Genomic DNA, 16,426 nt, shown 5'->3' on the forward strand with positions numbered 1-16,426 from the left:
CCGAGCCCAATAATACCCCCTTTCCCCACCTTGATAGGTTTTTTAGCCATTTCTAGCAAAGCATTGAAGTTTTGATTTCTTACCTGCCCTCGATTCGTTGACCTTTTCTTGTACTTACATTACCCCTAAACAAAAACTGCGAATCTTCAAATAACGTTTTGACATGACCAACAATAATTCGATGACTAAATTAATTCAAGGGTTATTTAATTACAATCAATTTTATGTACCGAAAAATGAGGCATGATTTCAAAAAAATAAAATTATAATACAAGTGTGATTGAATTTCAAATGTTCAATGATTCATCACACCGTTATACTTACACCCAAATATTACCATTAAACTTCAGAGGATATCTATCATTTGGACCTGAACCCACGTCCACATGCATCATTCGACTGCATAAGAAATGATGAGGCAGTAGATTACAAAAATGCCCCTACTCCATTGGTCCAACTAATTTTCCTTCATCCAATCGGCTAGGAAATGATAGAGAGACGCTCTGTGACACGGGTAAGCTCCATTTTTCTTTCAAAATTACTGCAAATATATAATATAAAATAAATACATTATTTCTCATATTTATTTATTTATTATAAATATGCATATTGAAATTATAGTTTTAACATTATAGCTGAAAATTGCTTATTTTAAAAAATAAATTTTTTTATTATAAATTTAAATTTATGATTAAAAAATAACTAAACAAATTTATAAAATATAAATTTTTTTATATTATGTTATTCATTATATGAAAATAATATATATATATTTAATCATGAATAGATTAAACAAATAAAAATCTATATTTTTAAATTATAAAATATTCTAATATAGTATCATTTTTCTTTTAAATATTATTTTATTTTATTTTTTATTTATTTTACAAATTAAATATAAAACATAACATAACATATCTCGTTAAATGTACTGTATTAGAATATCATGCCCATTAGATTTAAGATTTAAAAACATCATATGAAAATCATATTTTGTTATATGAATATGTTATTCAAGTTTGGCTTTTTTCAAACACTCTCAATCTTGAACTTAAAAATGATATTTTGTAGTTTTTAAAACATGTTCATTATTAAAAAAACGGATATGGTGGTTGGTGTTAGTATCTCTTGACTTAAAATATAAATCTAAATAATTAATTATTAAATAAGTATTAGACGGTGTTTATGTAATTTGTCTGACAAGTACTATTTAATAATTAAGTTGAATTAAATTTTATTTGAATCAATATGATTAATATCCTAACTTGACGTACTTGTGACTCAATGTATTCATTTAAAATTAAATTTCAAATAAGTAACATATCAGTTAAATAAATTATAATTAAATTTATTAATTGCACCTTGAATGTGTTAATTTGAGTAAAATTTATGTTATGTACAGATAACTCGCTAGACTATTAAACATCGATACAAATTTACCTCAAGTATGAATATACTCAATCGGAACTCAAAAAAAAAAAATATTGAATTTGAATTATAATGACAAATTATATCAAACACGACTACCCCATGAATCTAACAAAAAAAAGTCTTAAAGATATGCATCTCTAAAAGATAAATTTTACTCTTAATTGAAATCCTTCCAATTAGATGATCCATTAATCCAACTACTGGAGAATTATAAATGCATCTGTCAGAGCAACTAAAGTAAAAGGATTATCAAAATTAGTTCAAATGAAATAAAAATTATGTTGATAAATGAATTCTAATTTGTTGAATATTGCTTATCAAATCTTGCTTTATAATTTGGTTTGATCTTATAGTTCAAATAATCTCATACCATGAAATATCTAGAATAATAGTAATTAGTGAAACAAAAATATTTGTACCAACTACAACATGTTGGATTTGAAATATATCAACAAATCATATCAAAATATGCAAAAAGAAAGGTCTAAATATATATGCTTATTTGAAAGTGGAATTGAACTATTTTTTAATTTTACATATACGTATGAGAATTTTAAAAAGTTTGTTTTGGAAGTTGTTAGAAAATAAACCTAAAGAAAAAACTAAAGCAAATAAAAAAATGTGAAAATAATAATAAAATAACATAAACAAAATCTAACACGTGAAATTTACTAGTTCCCCAAAACATACTATCCCTATAAACCTATTGCAATTATTCGATATAAGGAGAAAAACAATCACAAATGTTTAGAAACACTTACTTCTTGCAAACCCGAAACCGATTACACAAAAAATAAATAAAATTATCTGACCCTTAAGACAACTTCACTTTTTCACTTTTATTATCATGTTTTCATGTAGAACACACGTTATTGTCAAATATATGAATGATTATTTTGTTTTGGTTTACATGTTATTATCAACCCATTTACTTCGTAATTCCCTTATCTAACAATCTTTATATATGTTGTACACCTACACATAGGATTACGAGATTCTTCTTACACTGCTAAAATCAAAGACTTTTATGACTAATAAAAGTAGTTAGGTTTTATAATAAAGGTTTTTGTCGAATGTATTTAAAAAACAGTGGGAATATGAAAAGTAATTTAAAATCTTTTATATTGTACATAGAAGTATAAAATGTTGATACATTGTTATATCATCTTTGCTACTCGCTTGGATAATCCTAGTGATTTTTTTTTTAATTAAAAACTTTATATAGAGCCAGAACATCTTAAAAAATATTTGTTTTTGTGTTGATAATAAATTTTTAAACTCGAGGTAATAAAAAGGTTTAAATACCTCAAATTTTTTACATGTTTTTAAAAAATAGTTGTTTATGTAACGTAAGCTTGTTATTATTATTTTCTTATTTAAAAGTTAAAACTAAAAAAATTATATAAATGTATAAAATAATTAAAAATAAAACATTATATATATATATATATATATATATATATTAAATATATTTAAAACGTAAGAAAAAATAATAAGTTAAAAATATTTAAGTTATCAAACCAACTTTTATTCTATTAAACATCAGATTTTTAAAAATATTTTCCAAACATGGCCTTATCTTTAAAATTTGAAATCGGCAGCAAGAGTCCCCATTTTGCTCCATAGACTTCAGCTCCACCATAAAAGAAATGTGTAATGGTAGAATGGCCTACAGCATTAAGAAGGTGTCTCACATCGGTCGTTTCAGGAGGGATATTTTTTTGAAAAAAAAAATAATAATAATTAGTGTAGTGAAACTCAAAGAAAGGGTGAGCTCTGCTCTGCTGCAGAAACTTCCAAACCCAATAGAAAAAAAGCAGTGGGGGCAATCTTTTTTCTCTCATTTCATGCTTGCTTTGGTCCACCCTTGTTTCTTTCACTTCTTTGTACTTAAACACATTGTGGGTCTCCTTCATCTTTTGCTCCACATCTTTTTTTAAAAATAATTAAATACTAAAAAAAAAAAATACAACCATAGTGATACTTTTAACCATTTAAATCACTTTAATAGCAAGGGTTGTGAATATATATATATATATACACAATTTTATATAAAAATAATTATAAAATAAAATTCTTTAAAAATAATTTAAAATTGATATATTTATGTGTTTAAAATAATAAAAAATATTATCCGTGTCATTAAAAAATTAGTATTTGAATTATTAAAGACAGTGCATTTGATCACAAAACGTATAGAATACTAATTATTTTTAAATAATTGTTTTATATTTGTATTTTATAAACTTAAATTTATATTTTATGATTTGTTTTATAAGTGTATAAAAACATGCTCGTATGAATTTTATAAGCTCGTATTTCTATTTTATTTTAATTTTAAACACACAAATTTTATCGTATGCCTCCTACTTTGATGGAGTAACACTGGGCTTTTGTTTGTTTGGTTTTTTTTTTCTATGAGCCAAAAAACATTTTGTAAATCAAAATTTTGATAGCATGATGACTTATAGATTTAAACAACAAATTTTAGATAGCCCATATTTGAAATAATTTTGTATTGAATTTACTTCAAAATTAAAGTCCAAATTCAAATCATAATTTTCAAAAATATAATAATGATATAAATTTGATATAGCATTGCTTTATTCTATGAGCTTGTTTGACGGTCATTATAAAAAATGCTTTTAGTTAAAAAAATGTAAAAAAAATTAAAATTAAGTTGTCTAGTAAAATTTATAAAACTTTTTTTAAAATTTAAGAAATCACTTATATTATTAAAAAAATCACTTATAACATTTAATTCATTGTATATTTTATAAAACTATAAAATAATTTATCAGGACAAGTAAGAATAGGGAAAAAATCAACCTGACTTGTAGATTTAAACAACAAATTTTAGATAGCCCATATTTGAAATGATTTTGTATTGACTTTACTTCAAAATTAAAGTCTAAATTCAAATCATAATTGTCAAAAATATAATAATGATATAAGTTTGATATAGCATTGCTTTAGCGTGTTTGGCAATAATTATATATATATTAAATTAAGTTGTCTAGCAAAATTTATAATTTTATTTTATTTTTAAAAAACACTTATATGTTTTAAAAATTTGCTTATTACATCTAATTCATTGTATTTTTATATTTTATAAAATAATAAAATAATTTATCAGGACAAGTAAGAAGAGGGAAAAAACCAAAATTAGGTAATCAAATCCAAACAAACCCCTCCTATTTTTTAATGCAATAAATCATCATTTATAAAAATAAAAGTAATTAAATCCAAGGAGTTGAACCAAAACCTTGGATCACATAACGGACACTGAATCCATATTTAATGGATAACATTATTAATGCCTCTACCATACAAATAAATAAATAAATAAATAAATAGGATAGTATTTATTATTAAAGGAGGAGGATATTGTATTTGTAGGTTAACCGTTAGAGGAAGGTTTGTAGTTTTAATTGGGGAAAAAAAAATTGATGGGTCCACAAATCTTAAATATTCTCATTCAATGGGCACGTGACTGGGAACATTTGTTGTTGAGCCCATTTTCATGCAACAACGCTTTGCATGTGACTTCTGGCCCCGCCATCTTTCTCTCCTATTTAATATTTTAGGAGATATTTTATTTATTTATTTAAATAAATATTAATGGGATTTCTCCAGTGCCAAGTTGGCATCTCATGCATCCCACGTTGCACTGCTTCCGTTTGCGTATGCCTTGGGGTTTCAACACGTGGTGGGCCTCACCCTCTTTTCATGCTGACGTGGCAATCAAGAATTCGTGGGTGGGTTTTAATGTCCTTTATTTATATCTTTATACATTATTATCTTTATCGTAAAAAAAGGTTAAGCTATTTTAATGGAGGTATTTTCGATTAGTAATAATATAAAGAATTAATTACTTAAAAGGGTTCCAAATTTATAAATCTAACCCTTCACATTTTTTACTTTAAAAAATAATTTATTTTTAATATAATGTTATTTTTACAATAAAATAACGATAATATTTTTGTCCAAATTAAGCCAAAAAATGATAAAATATTAAATTTCAAAAAATGAGTTTTTTTAATTAAATAACCCTAATATAAACATCGTTCTAAAATAAAAATATTATCAAAAAAATGAAAAACATAATGTATAATATATATATATATATATAATTACAATATGTATAATATTATTAAATTTTTAAAAGAGACATCATTGATAATTATGTAAATATTATTTACTTTTAACAAATTTTATTTTCTATTCGACGTGGATATCATAAATCATCTCATATATAATGGTTTTGTCATATCTTATAATATTATGGGATTAAATAAACAGATATTTATCACAAGACTAAATAAATTATTACATCAAGATTAGATATAACATTTTCATTGTATTCCGTAATATTAAAGGATTAAACAGATGGATATCTCTCCCAAGGTTAAATAAATTCCTATATCAAGATTAGAGATTAGTGTTGATATCATTTATATCGATATGATATCATTTATCACGATGTCCTTTTTTTAAATTACATATACTTTTTTTTATATCATATTTTTCATAATAATAATATTTTGATTATATATTTATAGTTATTAATTATTGATTTCATTGTACCCTTGAATTAAGATTATATTATATTATTTAAATGGCAATAGCCTATTAGACTATTAGGCAATATATATATATAATATTAGTGATTTTCTAAAATTTATTTTAATCGTACGGCATTCCCATTTGAGATAGACCCGAGTTTTTCTCGATTTGCTCAACCGCAGCGTTACAGCCATCGCAATCAGTCGAGAAGCACAAACCATGTGTACCTCCACAGGTAAGGCGACCACTCCCAAGATATGACGTGGCAACCACCGGTTGGTCCTCCAATAAGAGAGATGTTCCTTCGGAAGGAGCATTCTATAATCCAAGGGAACATTATAAACTAATATTTATAAAAAACAAAAAGGGACAGTTAAATTATTTAAATTACGGTCCGTGCCCTTTCGGAAAATAAAAACATGGACAAGGGGGTGAAAGCGACATTTCGACATTGACACGAACGGCGTGAATCGACGCCGTCAGCCCGTCATAACGGTGGCAGGCTTTATAGATGTGTGGGGCCCGACAACGTCAGTCGTCAGAATAAGAGACGAGGCCAATGTCCTTCCCGAGGTGAAAGGCGGAAAAGGGCGAGAAGGGTAAAATTATAATTGACGGACGTTAAAGGGGAGGCGTCAGAGTACGGGTGGGCTGTGGGCCCCGAAGCCCAGATCCAATTGCTGTCCTTTGCTTCCCATTAGTCACTGGCCCATAGATATATATACATACACGCACATCTCTTTCTTTATAATAATAATAATAATAATAATAATGAAGAATTTTTTATGTGTATGAATTATGATTGGGAAAAGGCTTCACTTTTTTTGAGAATCTTTCATGAACCACTTTGACTATGGTTCAGTGTTTAATAAATGATTCATGAGCGACATTCAATTGGAGCTAATGTCCTATTGGGTTCATAAATAAAAAAAAATTATTTTTAAAATAATTATTTAATTAAGAATATATATCATGTAGCGAGCACCACCTGAGGGTACTCAAAAATGATAACTACTGGGCGTAAAAGTAATAAACAGGAACGATAGAGTAAAATTTTAAAAATAAAAAATAATAATTTATATATATTATTAATTCCTTGTCAACTCGTAAAGGATTATTACCTGCTTCGGCTCTGCAACGAAAGAGAAAGCGACTGGTTATTCAGAAGAGAAAGTGAGAGAAAATGCGAGTAATGAGAAAAGAAAGTATTATAGAGAGAGAGAAATGCTAGACCTAGAGAGAGAAGAAAGTCAGTGAACTGTGTGTGTGGTGTCTTGCTTTGCTTAGTTGGTTTTTTTGGGTAGGCTCAGTGTCATTTGTTGTTGTTGCAGGGGCTTGGCAGATGCGTGTTTTTTTATCTTTTTATCTGCTGTATGATTCAATCTATAATTTATTTGTGTATTTTTTTTCTGTCTGAAAATGGGTTTGTAGTGGTGATGCTGAATGTCTAGTGTATATTCAGAGTGGCCTTTCCCTGCAACTTCGATGTGATGTAACAAGGAAGCTCGAAAAAATCGAAATAATTGAAAGGCAAAAGGAGAGGAAAAAAATTATCTGTTGTCTCTCTCTTTATCTGTGCAACGGGTCGTTTCCATGTCGGTGACTCCGGGAAGAGGAGGTAAGGGGAGGTCTCCTCTTCTTCTTCTTTTAAGTGCGTGTACGGACTCAGGCTGCTCAGCTGTGGTCGTGGAATCAAAGCTTCCATTTCGAGAACTTGCTTCTCTGTCCTAGCTTTTTTTTGTTTTTTTTTTCGTTGTTTTTTTGGTTGTTTGGGCTTCAATGGTGGTTGGGTTGGGTGAGGAATGAGGTGGTTTGCGAGGTCATCGATGGCATTTCGCTTTGGGTTCGTTCTTCTGTGCTTTCTCCTCTGTTTGGCGTTCGGCTCTGTGGTTTCCGACGACGGTGAGTGCTTGCTTGGTTGCTGAGAAAGTGTAGGAAACACGGAAATAATCTTATGTTTTTGTTTTTTGCGAATGTTAGATTCTTCATAAGTATAACTATTTTTTCTTCTCTTTTCCTTGGTTTTCTAGGAAACCAGGCAGACTATAGTCTTCTAATCCTCTGCATCTTCTATTTCGGTCTCCATTCTTTATAGAATGTTTTGCGGAGTTCGATATTTTCTAAAATATTTCACTTATTATTTATTGATTTTCCATTTTTTTAATGTATAAATCTCAAGCTTCTGCATGCTACAAGTAACAAGCATGATTAAAGTACTTTTTTTTTTTTTTTGCTTTGAAGTGAGATTCAAAGTATTTTTTATGCTTTTAAAAGCAGAAGTACTTAAATGCAGAATCTGAATCACCATTGGTGGGATGAATATCTGTTTCTGCTTTGGGTTTTAGAGTGAGGTTGAGTTTTTGAGACTGAAGTTTAGGGTTTTGGGTAAGTAAGTAATGAAGTAGTAGGGTTTTTGAATCATATATAGGGTTTGATTTTGGGTGATTTGATGGTGTGTTCACAGTAACCTAACTATTATTTTTTTGTTTTGTTTGTCAAAGGGGCGACACTGTTGGAGATAAAGAAGTCATTTAGGGATGTTGACAATGTTCTATATGACTGGACTGATTCACCATCTTCAGACTACTGTGTTTGGAGAGGTGTATCTTGTGATAATGTCACCTTCAATGTTATTGCACTGTAAGCCATGTCCTCCTGCTCTCTTTTCTCTTTTTGTCTTTCTTGTTTGTATTTTAAAATGCCATTTAATTTTGTAAGTTTTGTAATCCATGTATGTGATTAAATTCTTCTAAGTTTATTGATATTCAGGTTTTGATTTTTGATTTTTTTTTTTGCAAACATTTTAGTAATCTCTCAGGGTTGAATCTTGATGGGGAAATCTCACCTGCAATAGGAGATCTCAAGGGGCTACTCTCTATGTACTGATCTTTAAGAGCTCTTTGTTATCATTTTTATCAGTGTGAGTCATTTAAGAGTAATTGTTATTACTATGTTTTGTTTATTTAGTGATCTGAGGGGGAATCGGCTCTCCGGGCAAATCCCAGATGAGATCGGTGACTGTTCTTCGATGAGCAGCCTGTAAGTTTTTCTTAGGAAGATATGCACTTGGTTTATCATATTAGCATCTGAAGATGTAGATGCTTCTAGGTGTAATTTATCTTGGCGAACCTGCAATTTGGTTGAATTTTGATTAATTTATGCCATCAGGGATTTGTCGTTCAATGAGCTGTATGGGGATATACCATTTTCCATTTCAAAGTTGAAACAACTAGAACAACTGTAAGCTTCATTACTAACGCTTCTTGTTTTTGTGTCTGGCTCCTGGCTTTATTGGTTCTCCTTTTTCTAATGGTTTGACATAAATGGACTTTCAGAGTTTTGAAGAATAATCAGCTGATTGGACCAATTCCTTCAACATTGTCCCAAATTCCGAACTTGAAAATTTTGTAAGTTTCCATTTCCACCTCATCTCCTTTCCTTCTAATTTAATGATGTAATGTCTTGGGTCATGACTCTTCAAAGCATTGGTTCCAGGGATCTGGCACAGAATAAATTGAGTGGAGAAATACCGAGGCTTATATACTGGAATGAAGTTTTGCAGTATCTGTGAGTATACCTATATTTGATGATATCAAACTCTTTTTCACTCTATGGTATTGTACTCTGTAAATTGATATTGAGCTCGAGAATTATGTTTCAATCTAGTGGACTGCGAGGAAACAATTTGGTTGGTACTTTGTCTCCTGATATGTGCCAGTTGACTGGGTTGTGGTATTTGTAAGTTTCTGATACCTTTACCTTTCCCTCCTAGAACCCATCCTCAGTTTTTTCATTTATTGAAAATACTCGAGGGCTTTTCTCAATCTATTTTTCTCTACCATTTGCAGTGATGTAAGAAACAACAGTTTGACTGGCACCATTCCGCAGAATATTGGCAACTGTACTTCCTTCCAGGTCTTGTACGTGCTTCTTACCCAGTGAAGGCCAAATTGTTGAAATCTGTTAACTTGGTTATAATTCAGAATTGTTTATTCTCTTTTGAATGGTAGGGACTTGTCCTACAACCGGCTAACAGGAGAGATTCCTTTCAATATTGGGTTCCTGCAAGTAGCGACATTGTATGTGCATTGAACTTTCCTTGAATATCTTAAAAAGTGTTGTACTATTTCAGTGCTTGGAAGAACTTTCTCTTATTAATTGCTCCAACCCAAATTTTTATCTCCTAGATCCTTGCAAGGTAACCAGCTTTCAGGGCAAATCCCATCAGTGATTGGTCTCATGCAGGCTCTTGCTGTCTTGTAAGTTATCCGAAAGCTTAATGTGTTTATTCTAAGTGATGTCCATTCTTTCTTTCTATGTATACATGTATTTCTGTTTCATTTATTTTTACTTGTTTTATCCAGAGATCTAAGCTGCAACATGTTAAGCGGACCCATCCCTCCTATTCTGGGAAACTTAACTTATACCGAGAAACTGTAAGTACGTCCTCAGCAATTATTATAATATTATTTTTCCTCTGTGGCTATATATGAGTTCTCAAAGATTGTGGTATTTTGATGCATGCAACCAATTGCTGGCATGAAACTTCATTCCATGCAGAATGTGCAGCTACTTTTATCAACTTACATTATTTTGTGCTGAACACATCCAATGCTATAGGTATTTGCATGGTAACAAGTTGGCCGGATCAATCCCCCCAGAGCTCGGGAATATGACAAAACTCCACTACTTGTATGAATGCTTTCCCTATCCCTGTCATTCATTGAACAGTTTCTTTCTTCACCTTTCTGCATGTTAAATATTTGACGAGTGCATTGGAGGCACTTGGAATAATACCAGACTTCTGTTCCATTAATGAGGTTCTGTTTATCTTTTATTAGCCATGAATCAGGGGAAGGTACTCATTGTAGTGTTTAATTCCACCTTTGCAGGGAATTGAATGATAATCATCTCACAGGGTCTATTCCATCAGAACTTGGGAAGCTGACCGACTTGTTTGACCTGTAGGTTTCAAAATTGAAATAGTTTTAGTCTGAGAAATTTCTGCTTATTTTTATATCAAGTTCCAAATACAACTTGTTGCAGAAATGTCGCTAACAACCATCTTGAAGGGCCTATACCTGATAATCTTAGTTCATGTACAAACCTCAACAGCCTGTAAGCATTAAATCCCATTACTTTCTTAAAAATCTTCAGCAACTTGATGGTGATCATTGACCCATTGAATTGATGGCAGCAATGTGCATGGGAACAAATTGAATGGAACTATACCACCTGCATTTGAGAAGCTGGAGAGTATGACATATTTGTGAGTTTCATACTTCTTTCCAACAATCTTTGCTTCACCGCTGAAATAAATTCAAGCAAACAAAAGTGCATGTGTACACTTTATATTTTCTATTGTGTGGTTTTGATTCTTAAACTCTGTGAATTTTTATATTGGGTGGACAATGCCTCGACCTCATTTAATCATATGTTCCTGACCATTCACAGAAACCTCTCCTCCAACAATCTTCGAGGCTCCATTCCTATCGAGTTATCTCGGATTGGTAACTTGGACACCTTGTAAGTATTAGTTCTATTTTTTTTCCCCTCTTCTCTGCTGAAGTTTTAAATTATTTAATAATTATATATATATTTTTTGCTCAGGGACATTTCAAATAACAGGATTGCTGGCTCCATTCCTTCTTCCCTTGGAGACTTGGAGCATCTTCTTAAACTGTAAGTTCCACAGTTAGCTACCTTCCTGTTTTCCAAAGTTTTCTTCTTGCTGATATCTTTTTTTTTCTTGGGTTAGGAATTTAAGCAGGAACCACTTAACTGGATGTATTCCAGCCGAGTTTGGTAATCTAAGGAGTGTTATGGAGATGTAAGAAATATTTAGATGCTGCTACTCTGCATTATTAGGCTTTTTCCATTTGGCAGTTTTGTGATTATGCTTTTGCATTGTAGAGATCTTTCAAATAATCATCTATCAGGAGTGATTCCTCAAGAACTTGGTCAACTTCAGAACATGTTCTCCCTGTAAGTTAAAGTACTTGACCTCCTTTAACTTTGATCATTCACATTATTGTGATAAAAATACTGTTCGCCTGAGTATTCTTCTGCTGCAAATGATAATATGATCTAAACAAATCTTCTAATGAAGTTGGGTTGAGTTGAGAACTGTAAAACTGCATTTGAACTAAATTTCAATAGAAAATTCCTTGGGCGCAATGTTGGTTATTGAAACATGGCTCAAGCTACTTATAAAAAACGTAATGTCCTGTTGTTGCCTACTCTTTAATGGCAGGAGGGTTGAGAACAACAATTTATCGGGGGATGTGACATCACTGATCAACTGCCTCAGTCTTACTGTCCTGTCAGTTCACTGTCTACAACTATTTTCTATTTTTCCCACCCTGCAGCTAGCATTTTAAGATGGTCTGATCATATGCTTCCATAACAATTTTAATATAACTGTATTCCTGCAGGAATGTGTCTTATAACAACCTCGGTGGTGATATTCCTACAAGCAATAACTTCTCAAGATTCTCACCAGACAGGTTAAAGGATTTTTGCTGTATTTTTTTAATCACTTTGTTACTAGGCCAGAAACTCAAAGTTGTGCTTTGCTGTGTCAATATAAAACTGGTTGCTTCGACCTTGTTTTTTTCCTTTTTCAAACTTTCAACTGATGTAACCTTTTTCATGCAGTTTCATTGGAAATCCTGGTCTTTGTGGTTATTGGCTTAGTTCTCCATGTCATCAGGCTCATCCAACAGAGCGAGGTAATTATTGACTTGAAGCATTTTCCTCACATTTTACATATAATGAGGACTTATGATAAGCCTTCAAATCTCCTGTGAATATGTTTGAAAATGACATGACATGACCTGAAAGTTTGGGTTAGAATTAAGAAGGGACATTGTTTGTACACACAATATACATAAATGTCTTTAAAAAAATTATTTGACATGGACGCACTGAATTCAATTATTTCTTGAGCTATAGTTGATAATGTGATCATGTCATTTCTATCGAAAGCCATAGTATGTCTTCAATGCAACAGCATGTGAGAAGTTGATGACGTTCCTTTCACTTTTTTGTATGTGATGGTCTGTTTTAAAGCATATTCAATGATGGGGTTTGCTTTATCAGTAAGGAAAAAAGAAAGAACACCTATATTGCAAAAGAGAAGTACCTACTTGTAGATTTAGGAATTTCAGTTGCTGATTTTGAGACACAAGCCAATGCTTTCTGTTTTACTTTTATTTTTTCCTTGTTTTGTATGCAGTCGCAATATCTAAAGCAGCTATTCTAGGGATTGCTCTGGGTGCCCTTGTGATTCTTCTCATGATCTTAGTAGCAGCATGTCGGCCACACAATCCAATTCCTTTTCCAGATGGATCACTTGACAAACCAGGTGCCTTGTCTAATGTTGTATAAACCTGTATTTGTTTGGAAATTGAATTGCCATTACTACTGACCAAGGATGGTCAGCCTGTGATTGGGGTTATGTCCAAGCTACCTGGTCATTCGATAAAAATTCCCTTTGAGATTTAACAATGCACATTTTACGTGATTGGGTGTATCAAACATCCTTCTTTTTTCCAACACCCTTTGGGTAGTCAAAGAAATAGAACAATCCACAAGATGAGTTGGTTGGTATAAAAGCAACATCAGACTAGGGTGGCTTGTGGCCTGGAAGATAGTTATATCTGTATCCCTTAATATATTTTGAAAACTATGTTACTATTTTCCCTTTTGAAACTCTCCCCATCTACTAACTAATGTAGTTTGCTAAACAACAGTTACATACTCAACACCGAAGCTGGTGATCCTTCACATGAATATGGCACTGCATGTGTATGAGGATATCATGAGAATGACGGAAAACTTGAGTGAGAAGTATATAATTGGTTATGGTGCCTCAAGTACAGTGTACAAATGTGTTCTTAAAAACTGCAAGCCAGTGGCTATCAAGAGACTCTACTCTCACAACACACAGTGCCTAAAGGAATTCGAGACGGAGCTTGGGACTGTCGGAAGCATCAAACATAGGAATCTGGTCAGTCTACAAGGATATTCCCTGTCCCCTTCTGGGAACCTACTCTTCTATGACTACATGGAAAACGGCAGTCTCTGGGACCTCCTTCATGGTAAGTTTAAACTTCCTTTAACAATGTGGTGCTCTGCAAGTCTGATCTGAAAAAATGTTTATCACTTAAATGGGTGCCAAATGTGTGTCAAGAAGTGTGAGCACATTCTTAAGCTATTCTCGAGATTCCTATTGAATAGCCATATGGGTCTACTTTCTGCGATTATGATGTTTGATTTTAGAGATACAATTCACAAACTACTGCTTAATATACATAGACTGCATATTCTTCTATCTAATTCCTCATTTTCTATCTTAGGCCCTACAAAGAAGAAAAAGCTTGATTGGGAAACTCGCCTTCAGATTGCACTTGGAGCAGCTCAAGGGCTTGCTTACCTTCACCATGATTGTAGCCCTCGCATAATTCACAGGGATGTCAAGTCATCAAATATTTTGTTGGACAAGGATTTTGAGGCTCATCTCACTGACTTTGGCATTGCCAAGGTTTTATGCTCATCAAAGTCTCATACTTCTACTTACATCATGGGCACCATTGGTTATATAGACCCTGAGTATGCCCGTACTTCACGTCTCACGGAAAAGTCTGATGTCTACAGCTATGGAATTGTTCTACTTGAGCTACTGACTGGAAGGAAAGCAGTAGACAATGAATCCAATCTCCATCATCTGGTAAATCCATCGCTTTTGGTTTCTACTTGAACCTTAGTGTCTATTGAATTCCATTTAGCATGAGAAATTTTTTATGCTAGACGACAAATGATAGTTAATTGTACTTGAGATGGTCTACCACTCCACATTACAAACTTTTTCATATCTGGGGATTTAAATTTTGAACTGCAACTTGCAATTTGAGAACTATTTGATCTATTATATGATTTTGGTTTTGACCAATCCCATGTATTATTCCTTGCCTTAGATCTTATCCAAAACAACCAACAATGCTGTGATGGAGACTGTTGATCCTGATATCACTGCCACTTGTAAAGATCTTGGAGCGGTAAAGAAAGTGTTTCAACTGGCCCTTCTATGCACCAAGAAGCAGCCCTCTGATCGGCCCACCATGCACGAAGTGACCCGGGTGCTAGGCAGCCTGGTGCCGGCCACTGCACCAAAACAAATAGCCCTGACCACGACTCCGCCTGCTCCACTTCCATCTACCAAAGTGCCATGCTACATGGACGAGTATGCCAATCTGAAGACCCCTCACATGGTAAATTGCTCATCCAGGAGCACCTCAGATGCCCAACTCTTCCTAAAATTTGGTGAAGTAATATCTCAGACAGTGAGTGATGAGGCAGTGCAGTAAAAATAGTCAAAAACTGGGGGAAGCATCTTGTGAGAATGTGGTGGGGGGAGGGGGGGAAGAGGCCTATGTAAGAATCAAAATATGGGAAATTTGTATAAAGATGTGGCACAATTATTGTAGCTGAAAAAAAAAGGAAAAATGGGACAGCTTTTACTGATAGATTCAAAAGGTGTAGTGTACCTGAGTTCTTGAATGTGTATTGTATTGTGTCAAATTATGGTAGTTGTTTTGGCATATCTGAGTGGGGTCATTGGCAATTAGGGTTTCAGATTCTGTAGAGGGTCTCTTGATAAAGCAATGCATTATATATGTGACTACTGACCAGCAATAATACACTGTGGAGCCTGGCTGGACCATATCTCTTCTGTTTGGATGTTGATGGGTCTTGGTACACTCAGCTTTTCTGATCTGAATCTGTTTTTTTCTCGTGGTCTTTTGTGAAGTTGATTGAAGTAACCATAGGGCCTCAAAATTAGGGTAAAAAGGTAGATATCAGTGAGGTTTCTGCAGATCTACTTTTCATGTTTCTTTTGAACAATGATGGTTTCAGAATAGTAAATTCAATCGTATTGTTTTTATTTATTGAAGGAAATTATTCATAAGGTGGAACCTAACAAAATATTCTTGAATTGTGTCTTTAGATATTGAAATAATGTTAACATTTTCACTATGCTAAATTCAAGAGTCACTATATGAGGTTTAGAATATGAAAACTAATGGAAGGTGAAAAGAGTAAAAGAAATTCCTATTTTCATATTACACAAATCCACTCACAAGAGTTAAGGAAATCAAATAACATCTGAAATGATAATTTTTAATGACAACTAAAGTGGACGCTCCAGTAACACGACTGTATAGGATTCCTAAACGGTCGTCACAACGGTAGTTGTGTTCTCACGAACATGGCTTATACAAATCTTAGGTGTTGTTTGCATTTTTACTTAATTTTAAATAGAATTTTAATATTTAATAGTGTTAAATATTAGTTTATTTGTTTTTATAAAATTTTATTTATATTAAATATTAAAAAATAAAGAAAAATCAATATATTATTTTTTATT

General features: G+C 32.2%; 1 protein-coding gene across 1 annotated transcript; it reads left to right on the forward strand.

Annotated features, from left to right (window-relative positions):
- Window positions 1-7,153: 7,153 nt before the first annotated feature.
- LOC117913022 (LRR receptor-like serine/threonine-protein kinase ERECTA) lies at window positions 7,154-15,774 on the forward strand. Its single transcript, XM_034827869.1, has 27 exons — window positions 7,154-7,899; window positions 8,499-8,637; window positions 8,805-8,876; window positions 8,965-9,036; window positions 9,166-9,237; window positions 9,333-9,404; window positions 9,493-9,564; window positions 9,664-9,735; window positions 9,846-9,917; window positions 10,008-10,076; window positions 10,185-10,256; window positions 10,362-10,433; window positions 10,618-10,689; window positions 10,890-10,961; window positions 11,044-11,115; window positions 11,195-11,266; window positions 11,452-11,523; window positions 11,608-11,679; window positions 11,756-11,827; window positions 11,911-11,982; window positions 12,251-12,319; window positions 12,432-12,503; window positions 12,655-12,728; window positions 13,235-13,363; window positions 13,752-14,099; window positions 14,358-14,728; window positions 14,976-15,774. Exons 1-27 carry the CDS (start codon window positions 7,800-7,802, stop codon window positions 15,363-15,365), a joined length of 2,985 nt encoding a protein of 994 aa, XP_034683760.1. The 5' UTR covers window positions 7,154-7,799; the 3' UTR covers window positions 15,366-15,774.
- The last annotated feature ends 652 nt before the right edge of the window (window positions 15,775-16,426 follow it).

The sequence above is a fragment of the Vitis riparia genome, chromosome 4 (genome assembly GCF_004353265.1).
Source record: "Vitis riparia cultivar Riparia Gloire de Montpellier isolate 1030 chromosome 4, EGFV_Vit.rip_1.0, whole genome shotgun sequence".
Taxonomy (NCBI): domain Eukaryota; kingdom Viridiplantae; phylum Streptophyta; class Magnoliopsida; order Vitales; family Vitaceae; genus Vitis; species Vitis riparia.

Excerpts from the sequence above, each read along its gene's own strand:
- LOC117913022 (XM_034827869.1), top strand. The coding sequence starts at position 7,800 with ATGAGGTGGTTTGCGAGGTCATCGATGGCATTTCGCTTTGGGTTCGTT. Across the intron at positions 11,828-11,910 it reads CTAAGGAGTGTTATGGAGAT|AGATCTTTCAAATAATCATC; the intron begins GTAAGAAATATT and ends TTTGCATTGTAG. Across the intron at positions 11,983-12,250 it reads CTTCAGAACATGTTCTCCCT|GAGGGTTGAGAACAACAATT; the intron begins GTAAGTTAAAGT and ends CTTTAATGGCAG.